General features: G+C 39.6%; 1 protein-coding gene across 10 annotated transcripts in view; it reads left to right on the top strand.

Moving 5' to 3' along the window:
- The window catches only part of PLCH1 (phospholipase C, eta 1), a 175,226-nt gene that overhangs the window by 130,000 nt on the left and 24,887 nt on the right, over nt 1-20,339 (top strand). For all 10 annotated transcript variants that reach the window (XM_014546231.1, XM_014546228.1, XM_014546226.1 and 7 more), the window contains 3 exons: nt 2,683-2,803; nt 6,321-6,492; nt 8,857-8,964. In XM_014546231.1, the coding sequence (XP_014401717.1) occupies nt 2,683-2,803; nt 6,321-6,492; nt 8,857-8,964 (401 nt within the window). The remainder of the gene's footprint in view (nt 1-2,682; nt 2,804-6,320; nt 6,493-8,856; nt 8,965-20,339) is intronic.

Below are 20,339 nucleotides of genomic sequence, written 5' to 3'. Positions count from 1 at the left end.
GGCCTGGGCGAGTCTATTTTGAAGAAGTGGCGTTAGAAGAAGTGGGGGGTGTCGGTCGGTCAGTTGGGCGTCAGGAGACTCGGTGCAGGCTCGGTGCAGGCGGGCCGCAGGATATGCAGCGCGGGGGTGGCGCCAAATATCAACAGTACTTAAACTGTATAGGTAGGTTAATAACAATGTACCTACTTATATAGTTTAAGTTTAAAAAATTTGGCTCTCAAAAGAAATTTCAATCGTTGTACTGTTGATATTTGGCTCTGTTGACTAATGAGTTTGCCGACCACTGTCCTAGGCCAACGTCATGAGAACTGTCAAGGTTCTACAGAGGATCCTGCTTAGCCTGGATTGGGATTTAGAGAAGCAGAGTGAAAGTGAAAGGAGGCAATTCAGTGACCTTCAATGAAAGAAGGGAAGGTTTGAGGCAGGGATTGTATGTGAGGAAACTTGCCTAACTGGAAGAACAAGTCTGTGAGTTTGGGTGTAGGAGAAATAAGGTTGACTTGTCAGACAGGAGCTAGGATATTAATTAAGACAATACTATTTTCTTTAACTATCCAACCTAAAATCTGTTTCCTTAAAACAACTGAAGTTCATTTCTTGCTTATATGAACTTCAAAACAGTTGCTCCTAATGGGTGAATCTTAGGGGCCAGACTCTTTCTATCCTGTGGCTGTGCCACCTTCAACAATGGCTTCTAAGTCACAAGAGAAGAGAGAGCAGGGATGGCTGTGTAGGGCAAGCATGTCAAACTCAAAGGCTAGCACAGGCCAAATAAACAATGTTTAAGTTTATGTGGGCCACAAAAAAATAAAAGCTTGAATTTTCATAGAAACCTAGGTTTATTTCGATAAGAGACATGCTGAATACAAAGGGCTGAAATGAGTAATCGTTAACATAAAGTAATAGAACATTTTAATAAAAATTAATATTTTTTCTTGAACATTAACTTGCCAGACACTGAGTAACTGCACAAATTAATAAGTGTAACACAAATAAAGCCATTTTTCTTATTCTCTGAAAGTAAAATATTTCTTGTTGCACGCACCAAACAAATCATGATGTGGCAATTGACTGCTAAAATATTCGCTGCTAGTACTAGTGGAGAGAAATGGTGTGCCTGCTCGTAAGGCGCATAAGGGAAATGAATGCAACACGATTACAGTAATCAGTCATTAGCAAACATTGTAGTTTGTTATTAATAATTATGTATAACAGGATATTGTAAAAATTAAGTTCCGAAATTTTTATTAAAACGTTTCTTACATACCGTTATATTGGCCACAAAAATATTTGTTGTGGGCTGCATGCGGCCCGTGGGCCACAAGTTTGACATGCTTGGTGTAGGGCAAGGTTTTGTAGACCAGACCTAGATGTGGTACACACCATTTCTGCCCACAGTTTGATGACCACATCCCACTGCAAGGGAAGGCTGGTCAGTTAGTCCAGCTGTGTGCCAGGGTGAAAGGGAAAGCAGGCTGAGTGAATGGCTAGCCAGTCTCTAGCACCAGATTTAGGGACCTTGGGGTTAAGCAGGCAGGGGCTGCTGTAGGATATTTATTAATACATTTAGCATATATCTACTGGGTATATAATATGTGTTGGATGCTGAGTTATGTACCTGGTAGGCTTTTGAGCAAAGGAGCAGTGTTTTGAGAAATGAGTCTGATAAAAAAAGAGAAGGCAAACTCTAAGTCTGGGAGGATGGTGAGGGAGCCAATGTCTCTCCAGCTCAGAGCCAGTGAGGTTGTCTACACACATAACAATATTAATTTATCAATAACCATATCAGTTACTACGTGCCATATTATAAGTGACTATATATACGTAATCACCACTGAGACTTATGATCAAGTGCTATTACTATTTTCCTTTTATAGATGGTAAAAGTAAGACTTTAAATTATTTAATCATTTGCTCATATTCACATAAATCTTGGCAGGACCTGGGGATTTGAACTTAAGATGTTGATGTTATTTTATAACTATGGTAAAATTAATAAAATAGAAATAAATCTAATGGAAACATAATGATTTTAAGTAAACAATAATGAAAAACCTTGTTATTGATTTGAGATGGTCACTGTGACTTATTAAAAGACCTTAGTAAACTGAAGACGTGAAATTAAAGAAACAACCTGTTAAGAAATATCACTATCCTCGGAACATTTGATTGGATTCAGATCAATTTCATTTTCTTTTTTAAAAATGTTTTTATTGATTTTAGAAAGAGAGGAAGGGAGGGTAGAGAGAAAAACATTGATGTGAGAGAGAAGCATCGATCAGCTGCCTCCTGCATACCCCCTACTGGGGATCAAGCCTGCAACCCTGTCATGTGCCCTGACCAGGAATCAACCAGTGACCTTTTGGAGAATGAGACACTGCTCATACAACTGAGCCACACTGGCCAGGGTGGTTCAGATCAATTTCTAATGAGAATTCATGGTACATGCTAAGCTGATTGTGAATATGACATCTTTGTTAACTTATAAGCACTCACAAACAAATTATTTATCTTTAATTCCTTATTCTAATAAACACCTATTTCTCTGTTTGACATCTTCAGGATCATAACATGGTATATGTATAATCTCAAAAAATAAAATAATATTTGTCTGATGTTTCCAGTAATATTAGTAAATGCCAGAAACTTTTGGTTGTTGATGTGAAGCTTTGTTTTTGGCAGTTGACTGTTGGGATGGCCCAGATGGAGAGCCAGTCGTTCACCACGGTTATACTCTCACTTCAAAAATCCCCTTCAGAGATGTTGTGGAGACCATCAACAAGCACGCCTTTGTGAAGAATGAGTAAGTGTAGCAACACCTGGGAGCTAAGCTAAGGCGGCACATGGAGCATCTCCTGATGTAATGTGACTACAAAAGCACACACTCATCCTTGGAGTATTCATCTCTTTTCTGCTACCGTGGTTCTTTCCTTCCGACCCAACAAAACATAAAACAAATAATATGGACTCTATGTACATACTTTCTCATGCTCCATTTATTCCATACCCCATCATGTCTCTAGACGTTGCCTCAAAATGTGGTCTTGCAAAGAGTGATCTCAAAATTTCTAAACCAGGGTGTACTGTTATGGGTTCACTCAGCGAGATAGACCACCGACTCAGAATTTAAATTTAAGAGCCTTTATTAAGCTGGCCAGCTGGCTACAGTTACAGCACCCTGCCGAAGCAGAGGCTGAACTGCAGCGCTGACTTCCATGGCCAGCGACTAGTTACAGCACCCTGCGTGAGCAGAGGCCGAACTGCAGCGCCGTCTACTACAGGAGTTACATTTTATTATTAAATTTTGTGGAGGCCCAGAGAAAAATGTGTCTTTCAAATTCTGGGCCCCCCAATATGGAGGAAACTCTCTTTATTTATACTTTTTCTAGTCCTTTGTCTCCCAAATTTGGAATGAGACTTCTGGGCCTTTTGAGAAAGAAGGCCTCCATGCTGGGAAGGGGCCATGAGATCATATCTCAAGGCCTGGCCTGATGTCAGTACCTTCCTATCTATGTGTTTTAGGAACAGATAGCACAACATGACCCGTCTGGCCGAAGCGCCAGATATGCAGCCCAGCACAGTACAGAGTGTCTATAAAGTCTGGAAACACAGGTTACTATACACAGTAGTTTATTGATATTGTATTAAATTTCAGTAAAATAATATCTAGGTTCCAGACTTGCTGTGTCGAGCTTACTTATTTTAGTGGACCCCTCCTTGGTATATGATACTGTTGACTGTTTTCTCCCTAATACTTGCTTTTTTTGGTTTCTGTTATAACATTCTCTCCTCCATTGCTGTCATTATTTCTTACTCTCCTTTTTTGGCCTATATGGTCTTCTATTTTATTTCCTCATTTCTTTAATAGTCATTATTTCCCAAGTTGTTGCCCTTGGCCTACTTTTTTGGTTATTTGTCTAATCATACATCCAGAACTTTCCCCTTAAGTTTCAGAACTATATAGAAAAATTCTTAGTAAAAATTCATCTGCATATCCATACTATAGGTACCTCAAAATCAATAAATGCCATTATTTATTCAAGTATTTATTTAGATATTTAATGGTGCCTACTCTAAGAAAGGCACACTATAGTAGGTGCAAGAAGCCACAACACTGAACAAAAGATAACTCTTCTAACATCAGGCAGCTTATCCCCTAAACTGAACTTACATCTCATTCTTCCAAACCTACTCTGGCTCTGTATTTTTTATTATTTTATTATTATTTTTTTAGTTAGGAGTAGCACTGCCAATCAGTGGCTTTAGCCAGAAACTGGGAGTCATTCTCAATTCAGCCAATTCTTTTCAATTCTACTTCTTAAATTATCCTTTGACTCTATTGCCTTCTCTTTATTTTCACTTCCCCTTTTGGAAATATTCCACACTGGTGCAATATTTCTCTTTCTGAAAATATAGGCAAGTTGTATTTCTTGTCTTAAAGTCCCACAAAAGCTCCCTCTAGTACACAGCTGTGTCTTCCATGCCCTTCAAAGCCTGGCTCCTTCCTTGTCTTCCAGTGTCTTCTTTCATGAGACTTAGGATTCTGCCTTCACTGACTGTCTTTAGGATTTCCCAGTGATCCCAGTTCTTTCACAACTCCCAACCTTGGCATATGCTATTCTCTCCGTCTGCAACACCTTTCCCCATTATTCCACCTGCCTAATTCTTACTCATCCTACAAGACTGTTTAAGCAGGGTCCCTCTGGCAAACTTACTGCTTACTGATGCCTCCAGCTGAATGAAATGCTCCCTTTTTCTCTTCTTAGTGCCTGAGCATATTCCTATTATGTCATATAGCACTTTCTTATAATTGTTGGTTACTTGCTTTCTTTTTTAAGTCTTAGAGATCATGAACTCATTGAAAATATGAAGCTATGTCTTATTCATTCTTTATTGCCTAGCAGGTACCTGCAATATACCAGACACTCAAGAAATGACTTTTCAATTTAAAGAAGCAAATTCAAATTGCATAAAATTAATCTTATGAAAGTTAGTAGCCTTTAAAATTTTTAATATTTGGTCTTGTCATTAATTAACCATGAGGTTCAAATGCTGTTCTAATAAGAGGCACTTGCAGCATAGCAGGTTTAGTTTACAGTGTGTTCTTCATGGAAGAACCTCGAGTACTGATTTCTGATGTACCATTTCGCTAGTCTTAGCCGAGCTGAAGAAGGGATTTTACCACTCCATTCCCAATATGTGAAGTAGCCTGTTGAGAAGACCAGCTGCGTGTATCTCAAGGGAATGTCTGGTGACCTGACAGTGCTTGCTTCAAGTTCTGGAATCCTGAAGGAGAAGAGCACTTCAAATTAAAACAACTCACAAGCCTATTTAGCACACTTCAAAAGTTCATTCTACTTTTCCTTCTTAAATTTTAGTTGCATGTTTAAACCAGGGTTTATCAAAGTGTGTGTATAGATTTTTTGTGACACCCTATATATTACCTATTACTTTGGAAAATAGTGATAGAAAACTGAAAAAAATCAATCAGTCTGAATTTGAAATAATTTCTCGCTCTGAGGAAGAAAACAAAGTCAGAAGAGGAGGGATATCACACAATCCGTTCTGCTCCACTTGCTGGCCTGGGTGCCACCTCTCAGGCTGCCTGTGCTGATCACGTCTCTCTGGTCTCAAGTTCTCTGCGCAGAAACCTGAGTGCTGGCGGAGAGGGGATGCTTGAGCTTTCTTTCTTTTTCTTTTTATCTGAAAGTAAAGACTAGCATATGATTATCTACAAATGACTGAAATGCCTGGCAGGGGATCCTATAAATTCCATTATTTTATCTTCAAGAGTAATATTCAAGCTGGGGGCTGATTATGTATTTTATTTGTATATTTTATTTATAACATATATGATATATTAAATGTAGATATCTGCATTTTAGGATATTCAGGGGTCTCTGAGATGTTTCTGGACTTTTGAATAAATAAGACAGAATTACATTATATGAGTTTTATTTCTTTAGGCTTCTTATCACTCTTAAAATTTTCTCCTTTCTTCATTTAAATCAATTTCTATATAGATATATCTACATATATCTATAGATAGAGAGAGATATATGGTTATTTTTTTTCCATGATACAAAATAGCAAACTAAGCAATCCCATATGGATTGGTATTTATCCATTATGTCTAGCAAAATATATTTACTCAGAGGAGTTTTTTTTTAATGCGTCTCTCATTTTCCTCAGTTGAAGCATTTTAATTGTCACATTCTCACAAGTTACTAGGATTGCAGGAACATAATGAACATGGAATGATTGCTGAAACTCCCTGAGTTGCCGTGCTCTGCCTTTAGAAGGTGTTGCTGTTCTCGCAGGTTCCCGGTCATACTGTCGATCGAGAATCACTGCAGTGTCCAGCAGCAAAGGAAGATTGCTCAGTACCTGAAAGGAATATTCCAGGACAAACTGGACCTGTCATCCATAGACCCAGGAGAGACCAAGCAGCTTCCAAGTCCTCAAAGTCTGAAAGGCAAAATCCTAGTGAAGGTAACTACCCAAAGGAACATATTTAAAGGCATGAATGACCAACTCAGCCCTCCCGCCCACCCTACAAACTGGTTTCTCAGGAGAATAATAGTTACAGTTTGTACATGAAGGGTTGTCTTGATTTGTGTATGCACATTGCTCCAAATTATTTATAGTCCTACCTTAAGAAAAAGCTGGCTATCGAGTGATCACAGATTCTGGAATTTATTTTTATGAAGTGAGAACATCAATACTATAAGCCAAAGGCTTAATACTTTAGTCTTGTATTAGTTCTTACTGGAGAACTGTGTGGGGTACAGGGCGGAGAAGGTTCCTGTGTCCATATCTGAAAGCATTTCTTTCAGATTGGTGGGGGTGGGGGGGGTGGGGGGAGTCTTCACAGTTGCTCGGCCCTGGATAGTAAGTGAGAAGAGCTCCCTTCCCAGCGGAGCACAGCACTGACAGCGCCCACAGGACTGCGAAGGAGCAGTTGGTGACTAGACTGACATTTCCTAAGCAGATTTTTGTGAGAAGGGAAACTTAATACCTGCAATGAATATTATTAATGCAAGGGATAGCCAGAAAGACAGTTCCTTGAGATGGCAGATTGCTTTGTGATTTGACTTAATTCCAGTTCATTTTGTGTTTGGATTAAAACCATCTCGGATAGTTGCATTGTTTTGAGACTAAAAACCTAAGGAAGAGCAGTAGGGTATGAATATTCAAACTGGATTATTTGTTGCCTAAAAGGGGTGTGTACAGAAAAGCCAGGTATCAGGTAGAAGGTGCAAAAAAGTCAAAGTAACTGTGATGTCATAGCAAGACTTTAAGGGAGGGCAGTGGGTGAGAAAGAGGTAAAGAATTCATCTTTGTAATTGGTCAAATCTGTTTTTCTGTCTTAAATGAAAATTATAGACTGACTCCATCAAAAAGGTGTTGTAAGGCAGCATTTTGAATACAAGCTCCAAATAATGCCAGAGATAACACTGTCAATTTTCATAAAATCTTTCTAAAGTAAATTCTTGTGATGAATACTGATGGCTGGGTTAGAAAGCTAACTGTTACCTTTATCAGCTTATAAATGCTTCCATGTTTCCTGAATCACCTGTAGCCAGCAGCCAGAAGGTTCAATGCGGAATAAGGCCATTTGATTGAAATCTTTCCATTCTAGACAGTGAAACTTAAGGTAGATATTGATATGGACTGAATCCCTTCTGCATAACTGGACTTTGGTCATTTGACACAGGATTTCCCAGGGCTGATAGGTATCAGGAGGTGTCAGAGCCAGGAAACTGAGGAACTCAATGGAAGGAGTGGTGGGCAATGTGGACTGTAAGTGAAGTATTGCAAGGCAGCCAAGGTCTATTTGCAATAGGGTCATTCTTCAGACTTTAAGGAGATTACATAGATCTATAAACCATCACGCTCCTGTTTAAAGCAAAAACAAGGAAACTGATTTTCCTATGTTCCTTTAGTATCAGAGTGACTTCTGATCCAAAAGGATCATTTGAATGACTATGTACCACTTTGGAGATAGGCAAGTTATTTATTATTATAATAACTAAAACACATACATACTTTCCAACTATCTATATCTATATCTATCTATATCTATATCTATATCTATATATCTATATCATCTATATCTATATAATGCTTCTCTTAAGGATGTGGAATGGGATTATGCTTGTTATAGTGAGCCATATATTCTCAAAAATAAGCCTGATTTTTATTTGTAAATATAACATCTGTAATTAATTTATATTTAGTTGAAAGTAATTAATCTACCTTTTCTTGAAAGTCTCTTCTTCCTTGTTTTGCCCTTAACTCAAACTATCTGCTTACTAGTCAGTCTGAAGTAATGATTGGCCAAGGGATTCCACATTTTTATTTTTCACATTAAAAATTTTTTAAATTGTAGTGAAATGCAATATTAATATTTACTTGCCATCTCAACCTTTTCAGGTATACATTTCAGTAGCATTAAGTACATTCACACTGCCATGTAACTAATCCCCAGAACTCTTTTCCTTCTGCAAAACTGAAACTCCACACCCTTTAAACAACTCCCCACAGCCCTGGTAACCACTATTCTATTTTCTGTCTTTATGAATCTGACTTCTCTGGGTGCCTCATATAAGTGGAATCATATAGTTTGTCTTTTTGTCATGGATATTTTACTTAGCCTAATGTCCTCAAGGTTTGTTCATGCCATAGCAAATGTCCTAATTTTCTTCCTTTTTTCGGCTGAATAATATGCCATTGTATGCATCTATCACATTTTGTTTACAGACTCATCTCTTGGTGGACACTTGAATTGCTTCCATCTTTTGGCTATTGTGAATTTATTTTCATTTTTATATTGAGTGTTTTGTTTCATTTCAGGGTAAGAAGCTGCCTTATCACCTTGGAGATGATGCAGAGGAAGGGGATGTCTCTGATGAAGACAGTGCAGATGAAATTGAAGATGAGTGCAAGTTCAAGCTCCATTATGTAAGTGACAGACTTGGCCCTAATTTTTACCTGCTATGTGCTGCAGTAAAAGTTGCAGCTGTGTTGGAATCCTCACCAAGATAAGATCATTTATTGGATAAAAAAGGATATTTGTTGAAAGTTACTCCATGTGCTTGCACACAGGCACTCAAATGTTTATTGAGTGAATGTGTCAAGAAGTCTTGTGTCTTCGAGTTGGATGGAATGTTAGTGATTAACCTATGTGACCCTCTCTCCAAATCCCCTGCTATCACAACTTGAGCAAAACTCAAATTGCAGTTCCAAATGTCACTGTCTTTGTTGAAATAGACTGACTTTCCTATTGTCTCTCTGGCTCCTGCTAGCAGCCCTGCATGCTGCCTGTCACGGCCGACTCACAGGACCCAGCTGCTTGGGGCTCTAGGATGCCCATCCCCACCCTAAGAAAATGGACCATGAGCCAGAGGATGTCCCAGCTCCTTCAGACATGGGGCTCTTGGATTGCTCTTTCAGTTGCCACATCTTAAATAAATAAAATGGCATAGAATAGTTTGTTACCCACATGGTGCTTCAGACCCCTGTCTTAAATCAAGGAGCTGCCTTTCTAAAAAAGCACCATTCAGCCAGGTCATCCCAGGGAAATGCAAGCCAGGGGCAAATGTAAGGCTTAAAGGGACACCCCCTCCCAGCTGGGGACTAGAATTTCTCAACCTTGCTCCCGCCACCCCCATCTTCTGCAACTCATGTGATTGTCAGGATCGCATAATACCCTGAGAGTAGCATTTGCTCATCTTAGTTTGGTATAGGGCTTACAATTTCACCTATGTAGAAAAGTAGTACTTCTCTAGATATCAGGACTACTGTATTACTCTGCTCTCAAAAAAACAGTGAAGTTTTGTATAAATTCTTCTAATTTGCATCATTGCCCTGAGTTTATCTATTACATTGTTAAATAATGGTCTGTTCCCTTCTAGACAGCAGTAGCTGTGCTACCTCCCTATAGGTACTAAAGGGAGCCGGCAGCATTCTGAAAGGAGGCAAGAACTGAATGACAGCTGAAGTCTCAGTAGACACTTCTTTCTTGGCTTTGATACACTTTAAAAGATTCAGCTTGAAGTGAAAAGGAAAAATCACCATCTGTATTAATCTCTCGCCTTTTGATGGTTTATCTTGGCTCAATTTATTACCACTTACTAATGGGGCTCTGGTTTTAGAAAATTAATCTAAATCTATTTACATAAGTGAAAATACACTTAATATTTTAAATAGTTTCTTTTTTACTCTCCCAGATATTTACTATATTGTGATTACGAGTAATGTGGCTCAAATGTCTTAGCTTTGTTTTACAAACCAGACTTTTGTCTCTGATTTTCATTATCTTTGCATCTTGTTTCCAAGATCTGTTGGTTGCTAGCCTCATTTGAAACAGGGAACAAAGAGGTTTGACTAAGTTACAAGTTTAGGGAATGCTGTTTTTAGTGAAAATGATGATAAAAATTTAGCTATTATTACAATATAGTCATTTTTTTCTCTGAGTAAAACCCAAGTTGTCTTGTTTCTACATCCACCCACTTATATAATTTTTTCTTTAATGCCAGTGAGCCTTTTAACTTTCTAAATTAAATATCTGTAATTATAAAATTAAGTAGCTATAGTTTTTTCTTAAGAGGGAAAGATCAGTAACTTCACCTGTAAAAATATCCAACTGAGTTCCTCTTATCTTCAAAGCTTCTTAGTTGGTTTCGAAGAACTCATATGGGAAGATAGTTTCAAACATGATTCCATAGAGACAGTTATGATTTTTAATTTAGATTCTTTGATTTGGGCCTAAGTGAAGGCAGAAAACACCTCAATTGTGAAATTTTACAAGTGTGTCTTTGTTACACTTTCAGAGAGAAAATATATAAAGAAATCAACATTCTAGCCCAGCTGGTATGGCTCAGTGGTTGAGCATCAACCTATGAACGAGGAGGTCATGGTTTGATTTCTGATCAGGGCATGTGCCCATGTTTCAGGCTCAATCCCCAGTGGAGGGTATGCGGGAGGCAGTGGATCAGTGATTCTCTTTTATCCTTGATGTTTCTATCTCTTTCTTCCCCCCCCTTCATCTCTGAAATCAATAAAAATACATTTAAAAAGAAAAAAAGAAATCAACATTCTAGTGGAAATTTGTAGTTTTTACTCCACTTTTCCAAATCCTTTTTCTCTAATTTTGAACTCTTCTAAGTCATGGGGCTGTTATCTTTTGAAAACCGAAGTGTTATCCTGTAATCAGTCAATTTATACTCCTATTGTCAGCAGAGGGTTCAATGCATTATCTGAATGTCAAATGTAAATTTCCTGATCTTACCCCAAATGCCTGATCATATTTCTGCAAAAGAGGATGGACTGTGCATAACTATGTGAAACCTTAGAGAAAGTTCTTAACCTCAGTTGTAATGCAACAGGGTGTGGTTAGATTTATGTTATATCTGAATTATTGCAATAAACATTTTAACTTAGCTTTCATGAACATTGCAATACCAACTCCTGAGGCTTAAACAGATACATTTGCACATTCAACCATTTTTTATAGCATCTCTTATTGGAGATACCACCATCATGCTATAGGAGTTGGGGCATCTATCAGTAAACAAAACAGACAACAATCTTTGCCTTTATGGAGTTTATACGTTATTGAGAGAAGGGGAGGATAGACAAGAATTAAAACAAGTAAGTGATGTCTATACTTATCACTGTACTAGGCAGTGATAAGTGCTAAAGGGACAAAACGAGAGAAAAAGTGGAGAAAGTGTGTGTACGTGAAGGGTCTATTGAAGTTTTAAATTGGTCAGGAAAGGTCTCAGAGAGTAGGTCACGTGTGAACAAAGACCTGAAGGAAGTGAGGAGTTAGCCATGCTGGTATCTGGGGAAGAATGTTCCAGGCAGAGGGAACAGTGAATACAACGATCAGAAGCAGGATGTGTGGCTCGCCCAGCATTACCTTCGTGTTAAGCAGAGCCCTCACACAGGCTTCTATTCCTGTTAGTCTACTGCTATTTCTAACCAAGGGATTCAAATCACACAGAAAGTCTATTTCTCATGTAATAATTCCTTTCTGTTGAATTAATTGAATCCTTTACGTTTCTGCCTCCTACTGTTTTGTGGCTTCAGCCATAGAGAAACTCGGGCTCATGATGTCTAAGCCACAAGGTATAGCAGTGTGTTTAATGATCCAAGAATCACACAGCTCAAAGGCACAGGGAACAGTTTCCTTTCAACCACAGTAGTTACCAGATATGATTCAGTGAGCCAACTCACCATTATTCATCTTCATGGGGTCTTCTAATGTCAAGGTGCCTTATAGACTTTCCACCATCATATTTCAACTTCACTGATTTTTTTTCTCCTCTTCTAAAATCCTCTGTGAAGCTCATCTCATAAACACCAAGCCTTCAACAAGTTTTAAATGAGTCCTAGTATAGCAACATGTAACAACTTTTTATTACACTAATGCCCTAAAAACATTATTCAATCTGGGTGTCCATCTCACACTAAGCATAGCCACTGTTTTCCTCTCCTCCTACTCCTTTTGCCACAAATTCATCTTCCTAAGTGATTTGTTTGATAAATGAGCTATTATAAGGCCTATGGGTCTTGTTGGGCTAAGAGTTGTCAGCACTCATAGAAGGGATGAGTTACCTCATGAGGTGGTGAGGTCTTGCTACTGAAAGTGTTCACACAGAGACTAAATGCCCACATGCTGGACATGCTGTTGTATCCTGGCAGCAAGGAGTGGGGAATGGACAAGGTGGCCTGGAAGATCCCTGGAAGATTCCAGTGGTTTCTAGAACTTGCTACACTTCTGCAATCCTGCCGAAGAGTAAAGGTAGTGAACATTTAAGGTCTAACATCATGTATGTATTACAGTCATGCACTGCATAATGACATTTTGGTCAACCACGGACTGCATGTATGACAATGGTTCCTTAAGATTATAATGACAATGGTTCCTTAAGATTATAATGGAGCTGAAATATTCTTATCGTCTAGTGATGTCATAGCCATGGTAACATCATAGCACAACACATAACTCACATGTTTGTAATGATGCTGGTGTAAACAAACCAATGCCAGTCGTATACTAGTACAAGTATAGCACATACAACTATGTACAGCACATAATCTTCAATGATGATAATAAAGGACTATGTTATTGGTTTATGTATGTACCATACATTTTATCATTATTTTAGAGTATGTTTTTCTAATTATGAAAAAAAGTTTATAGTATGCTGTGTTTCACCGGCAGTAGCCTCATACATCTCGTGTTCAATGTGCCTCTTAATCTTATCATTTTCTCTTTTTTTAAAAAATATATTTTATTGATTTTTTACAGAGAGGAAGGGAGAGAGATAGAGAGTTAGAAACATCGATGAGATGTGCCCGCAACCCAGGTAAATGCCCTTGACCGGAATCGAACCTGGGACCTTTCAGTCCGCAGGCAGACGCTCTATCCACTGAGCCAAACCGGTTTCGGCCTTATTATTTTCTCTTGTGCTTGATTTAATCTACTGTTGTTTTATACAGAGTAACATGCTGTACAGGCTTGTGGCCCAGTAGCAGTGGCTATACCATGGAGCCTATGTGTGTAGTAAGCTATATCATCTAGGTTTGTGTGAGTGCACTCTATGATGTTTGCACAATGACAAAATCTCCTAACAACACATTTCTCAAAATGTATCCCCATTGGTAAGCAGTGTGTGACTGTATATATATATATGTATATGTTCCTTGTGTTTCAATGGTATTGTCTTTTGGGAACTACGAGAGAGATAGAGAGTTAGAAACATCGATGAGATGTGCCCGCAACCCAGGTAAATGCCCTTGACCGGAATCGAACCTGGGACCTTTCAGTCCGCAGGCAGACGCTCTATCCACTGAGCCAAACCGGTTTCGGCCTTATTATTTTCTCTTGTGCTTGATTTAATCTACTGTTGTTTTATACAGAGTAACATGCTGTACAGGCTTGTGGCCCAGTAGCAGTGGCTATACCATGGAGCCTATGTGTGTAGTAAGCTATATCATCTAGGTTTGTGTGAGTGCACTCTATGATGTTTGCACAATGACAAAATCTCCTAACAACACATTTCTCAAAATGTATCCCCATTGGTAAGCAGTGTGTGACTGTATATATATATATGTATATGTTCCTTGTGTTTCAATGGTATTGTCTTTTGGGAACTACAATTGCTGAGGAGAAGTCTCTTATTAGTCTAATTTTTCTTTTCTTGTTGGTAATCTGTTTTCCCTTTCCATCTCATCGTTCTGTATTTTCACTGTTAAATGACTAGGAGTGGATTTATTTAGCTATTTTCTTAGCACTCAGGATTCATTTCCTATTAGCTCATATTTTCTTTCATTCTGGAAATCAACCATTTTTTTTTCTTTGAATATTGTTTCTTTTTTTTTTTTTTTGAATCTTCATTTGTGGTCGCAGGTCTCTGTCCCCAGTGGCTGCAGGGTCCTGGTATGCGTCTGAGATCAGACTGGGTGGTGCTGAGGCCAGGATCCTAGTCTCAAGCAGCTCTGTTTCCCAAGATGGCGTGGTCGCTGTGCCTGGGCTGGCCGCCTAGGAGTGTCCGCGCCGGGAGCTGGACTCCGCCGCCTAAGACTGCCCGGTTTAGCAGCCCCTTAGAAGACCTGCAGAATCTAGCTGTCCCTAGCTCATACACACACACCACACACGTCCACACACTCCTCTATCACTTCCTTGCACTCTCACACTCTCTCCCTCCCTACCTTCCTGCTGGTCGCCTGAATATTGTTTCTATGCCACTTTTTCAGTCCTGTTTCTCTGGAAGTCCTGTTAGATTTATGTTGGGATCTCTCAGTCTATTCTCCAAATCTCATATTTATTCATAATATATGTATTTTTATCTTTGTGCTGACTTCTGGGTACCATTTGCAATATTATTTTTCAATTCATTAATTATCTCTTTGACTTGGGTCTAGAGTTCATTTAGCTATTGCTCTTTTCATTTCAGTACTATACTCTTTATTTACAAAATTTATTGGTTCTTTTTTATAGACACTTGCTCTTATTTAATTATTTGACTTCTTAGTTTCTTGTGTGTGTTTCTATGGAGCTATTTCTTCATATCTTTGAGCATCTAAACACACTAATTTTAAAGTGAAAGAGTGAATTCCTGTCCCTTGTGTTGATGTTTTTACCACTCTGTCTTGGCATTACTTTTCCCCATTGGTTTTAGAATTTTGAGTTAAAGGCTTCATTTTGAGTGGGATTTTTCCCCTTTCACCCTCTTTCATTCTGTATTCACCCTTCTTATCTAGTGATTTGGGAACTGCCTCCTCCTGAGACACCCCGCCCCCCATTTCATATTACATAAGTAGGATCACATGAAGCTTTTCTAGAAGATTCCTGGAACTACAAAATCATTCATTTCAATGTGATTAATTCAGATAAGGAGAAATACATGGGTCATCCTTGACCTTCAGGGTGACATTAATTGTGTATGACCCCTCAAAGTTGAGTCCATCTAACTATAGAGGCACAATCACATTGTGAGCAAAAAAATGAATTATAAACTTAAACTGTTAGGTCATTTGGTTTTGACTTAGTGGAAGTGGGTTCATAGGAAAGGGAGGTAAGAGCAGGCTGGAACACCCAGAGAAGATTAGAGAGAGATTGTTGCAATTGTTAAACACACAGACTCTGGAGCCAGGCTACCTGAGTTCCAAGCTGGCTCTACCACTTGCTAACTGTATGACCTTGAGGAGCTCACCCACCTTTCTAAACCTGAGTTTCTTTATCTTCTTTTTCTAAATGGATCTCTCTCTCTCTCTCTCTCTCTCTCTCTCTCTCTCTGCCTGATTGCCTGTTTTATAAGTTGCATTCACACTCCTGGAAAGTGACTGTCCCCGTGGCTTTGAACTGTGGCAGTAGTATCCTCTCCTGGCCAAAACTGACATCTGAGCTGGAGAAAGAGCAGATCTACAATCTTAGGACTCCATGGCATCACACACGTACATTAGGTGACAAGAAATCAAATCTTGAGAGTCCTGCAGTCTGAAATTATCTCCTGATCCTCCTGGGAATCTGTGCTTTTGAAAGACCTGTTGCTATTTGAAAGCAACTTGAGACAAATGGAAAAAATAAGGATTCTATATTCTGTCTGATTCATACTGAGAGCAAATCAAATCAATGGGCTCTATTATTATAAAAATAAGTGATTTCTCCCTGTAGGAAATATAAGTCACTCTCATTCTCTGCCTGTTTGCAAAATTTGACTCTTTATGTACTAAGAGAATAAAATAATAATTTAACTTTAAAATAAGGGCTAAGTTCATTCCCTGCAAAGAACTCAGAAGAATGCCTAACACGTGATTTGTGCTCAGTAAATGCTAGACATCATCAGTAACAAGAATGGCAGCAGCAGCATGATTATTGCTCAAGGAAGTCCTCACCTGGTCCTTGAACAGAAGGAGGTGTTTTAAAGGAGCTAAGGAGCAGACAGGAAGCAGTGGAGCATGGGAGTACATGGCTGAGTAGCAGCTGCTCTTCAGCCCAAGACTTTCAGGTTATGGGTTTGTAAAGCTGTAGTGCACTCACCAAGCACAGCTACGATATTGTTCTTTCTGCCTCCAGACTCAAGCCCAGAGAGCCAGAAGACATTTGGGGATGGTGAGATAGTCCAGTGTTTTGTTTGTTTGCTTTAAAGCAAAGATGCTCAACTTTGGCTGCACATTGGAATGACAGAGGAGCTTTCAAAAATCCCAGTGCAAGGTCCCTGCCCAGAGATTCCCCTGTGAATGGTCTGGGTGAGTGCCTGGGGTTTAGGAACACTCCTCTGGTGATTCTAGTGTTCAGTGTAGAGCACCACAGTTTGAGAAGGTCCGCTTTTAAGGGTCAGCCCCTTTACCCCAATCTCTCCCTTTTCCTGCTGCTTCCCAGCCTGGAGCAGTGGCCAAGATTCTTGGTAGCCCTTCACATTTTCAGCGATCCTTTTCTTTCTCGTGAGAGATAAAACAAGAATGTGTTTATATGTTTGATTTATTTATTTTTAGTAGGTATTCCTGATCATATGTACTTCTCAGAAAAGGAATTCGGAACAGTGATTACTTCCCTTGGGGAAACTACTCCTTGCCACACTAAAGGGCTGCCTTCCCCTCCCCCTCCCCACCATGCATCCTCCCTTTCCACTAGCTCAGGGAACAAAAGAAGCCTGTGGTGTTCAGCTGTGGTCCCTGGTGCCGCCTTCCCCTCCCCCTCCCCACCATGCATCCTCCCTTTCCCACTAGCTCAGGGAACAAAAGAGCAAGAAGCCTGTGGTGTTCAGCTGTGGTCCCTAGTGCCGCTGCACAATGGCTGGCAGGTTGTGAGGTCGCGTGTCTGTCTCCGCTTCCTTTAAGCAGTGCTATTGGGCTCCCAGCCCCAGTGATAATATATTAATGAAACCTCAGCCACACTTTTATTTGTTTTCCCATGGCTGCTGATTTTCTTGTGCTGTAAATCACAGGGGGAAAAAAATCATAGAATATCATTCTTCAGCAACAACTCCCTGTGTTTAGAGGCTGTGAAGTGAGTAAGTACAGCCTTTGCATTAATCTTTCACGATTTCACCAGCACCAGTTGGCTTGGCTTTGTATGTTTAGCCTTGCTGTGCTGACATTGAGAGTGTCTGTGCATAATGGCCACAGTTCATCTCCCCACTGTCTCCGACTCAGTGTGCTCTGATCCAGAGAAGGAAAGGGAGGGGAACTTGGGCATTCTGTGTGACCTGGGCACACCAGGTGCTCTTGCAGGCTTTCTCTTTGTGTCCTCCTACCAAGCAGTCCCTCTGCCAGGCTCTGGGGCATTTGATCAAATGCATTGGGGGATTTGCTTCCTGGAGTTCTTTTCTTGGATTCCCTTCCGACCTTAAGTGAAACCTAGTATTTTCCACATAGGGGTACTGGCCATATATTTTCCAGGTGTCAAAATGGAATAATGCTTGTTTAAAATATGAGCCTGCTCATGACGAACTTGACTCAAGAATTTGTCTTTATTGGGAACAGTATAAAAGGGATGGTTGCAGCACTGTACGGTGAAATAGGCACAATTTCGTGTTGGAAGTCTTAGGTTCAAGTCCCAGTTCAGCCACTTCATAGGCATGTGTGTTTGGACAAGCTTTTGAATCTTTCTGCCTCTGTATCATTATGAGTAAAGTTTGTCTAACCATAGTGCTACCTTAAAGGGTGTCTGGCAGTTCAAATGAAATATTGTTATATGAGCGTGCTTTGTGAGTCTTAGCACAATATAGTTGTTTTTTTTTTCTATATTTCCCTGTGCTCTTTTCTCCATGTTCAGATGGTTACTAGTTCTCCTTGATATTGTTTTTCTCATGCTTTTGCTCATGTTGGATGCTCTCACCCTACTCTGCCAGATGATCAGCTCTTAGTCATTATAGTAGATTGATTTGTTGCCACCGAAGGATTTGTCCAAGTGCAAACCCCTGTTACCTGTGAATGTGACCTTATTTGGGAAAAGGGTATTTGCAGGTGTAATTAAGGATCTTGGATTGACTGGGTGGGACTTAAAAATCTAATGTCAGGTGTCCTCATAAGAAAAGGAGAGGACACAAACAGGAGGGGGAACACCCAGGAGGAGGCCATGTGATGACCGGGACAGAGACAGGAGTTATTCTGCCCCAAGTCAGTAAGTGCTTGGTGCCGCTGTAAACTGAAGGAAGCAAGAAAGCTAGTGTCTTTTTTTAAAATTTTGTTTTATTGCTTAAAGTATTACAAAGGGTATTATATATGTCTCCTTTTTCCCCCCCTTGACCTTCCCCTGGCCTCCCCTACCCCCCAGTGTCTTGTGTGCATTGGTTATGCTTATATGCATGCATACAAGTCCTTCGGTTGATCTCTTAGTTTGACAGTCTGTTTGATGCTGCTCTGCCTCTGTATCTATTTTTGTTCATCAGTTTATAATGGTCTTTATTATCCATAAATGAGTGAGATCATGTGGTATTTTTCTTTCATTGACTGGCTTATTTCACTTAGCATAATGCTCTCCAGTTCCATCCATGCTGTTGCAAATGGTAAGAATTCCTTCTTTTTTACAGCAGCATAGTATTCCATTGTGTAGATGTACCACAGTTTTCTAATCCATTCATCTGCTGATGGGCACTTAGGCTGTTTCCAGATCTTTGCAATGGTAAATTGTGCTGCTATGAACATAGGAATGCATATATCCTTTCTGATTGGTGTTTCTGGTTTCTTGGGATATATTCCACTTCTAGGAATATATCCCAAGGAAGCTAGTGTCTTTGGGAGGGTGTGCAACTCTGCCAACATCTTGATTTTATATTCTGGCCTTTGGAACTGAATGAGAATAAAGTTCTGTTGTTTTGAACAACCAGGTTTGTGGTAGTTTGTTACAGCAGTCACAGAAAAACTAATACACTCATTTTTTTACAGCTTGACTCTGGTGTCCTCTGCTCTGGGAAATCTCTCCTACATTCCCAAGTCTCTCCAACATTCCCCCCCTCTGTGTGCCTGTGATATCCCTTACATCTGTCACTCTACTTGCACCTGCTTCTATAATTACCCATTGATGAGGCTGTCTGTCTCCGTGACAGCAAGGATTCGGTGGGGTTGTGCCTTGTTAATGTTTCTCACCTGGAATATAGCAGCTTGATATGTATTTGTTTTGTGCAAAATGAATTTTGCTCTCAAACACTCTCTTCTCTTTATCCCGTCGCCCACCAGTGCATTGGCCTAGGCTCTTAGTGCTTGTGGTGGGACCATGGTCTGGCTTTTCATCTGCAGGCACCTTTCCTCTCTCTGACACACTACCTGTTCATAATATATCTAAAATGCTACTCTGGCACTGTCTACCCAGAGACTCTCAGCGACTCCACTCCTCCTGCTTTCAAATGCCTCTACTATCTGGTCCCAAAGTATGTTTCCAGCTTTATCTGTCACTACCCTCCTTTATAAATTTCTGCTTTAGGAAAACTAATCCATTCGTGTGTTTATAGAACATGCTTTACTAATGTAGAACCTTTGCTAGAACTATGGATGGCAGGAAAGCCCTTCTCTTCATCACTGTTGAAATCTTAATTACCATGCAGAGATTTCCATAACATTCTTTTCCCTTCAGTGAAGAAAGTGGTGTGTTTTAAATAGCATATTTTTTTTCTCAAATTTATCTATGTGGATATGGAAAACTTAGTCTCCAAAAATTCTTGCTGGCCTTCCCTCATTTGAGAGCATAAAGTAGCACAGTGGGAAGGGTGTAGAGACCTGAGTTTGAATTCTATGTCAATTGCTTGCCAGCTCTGGAACCTTGAGCAGCTTATTTAATTTCTCAAAGCATCAGATTTTGCATCTCTGAAATAGAAATGACAATA

Source organism: Myotis brandtii, unplaced genomic scaffold, assembly GCF_000412655.1.
Source record: "Myotis brandtii unplaced genomic scaffold, ASM41265v1 scaffold436, whole genome shotgun sequence".
NCBI lineage: Eukaryota > Metazoa > Chordata > Mammalia > Chiroptera > Vespertilionidae > Myotis > Myotis brandtii.
The sequence above is the reverse complement of the archived record's forward strand: the minus strand, read 5'-3'. Positions and strand labels throughout refer to the sequence as shown.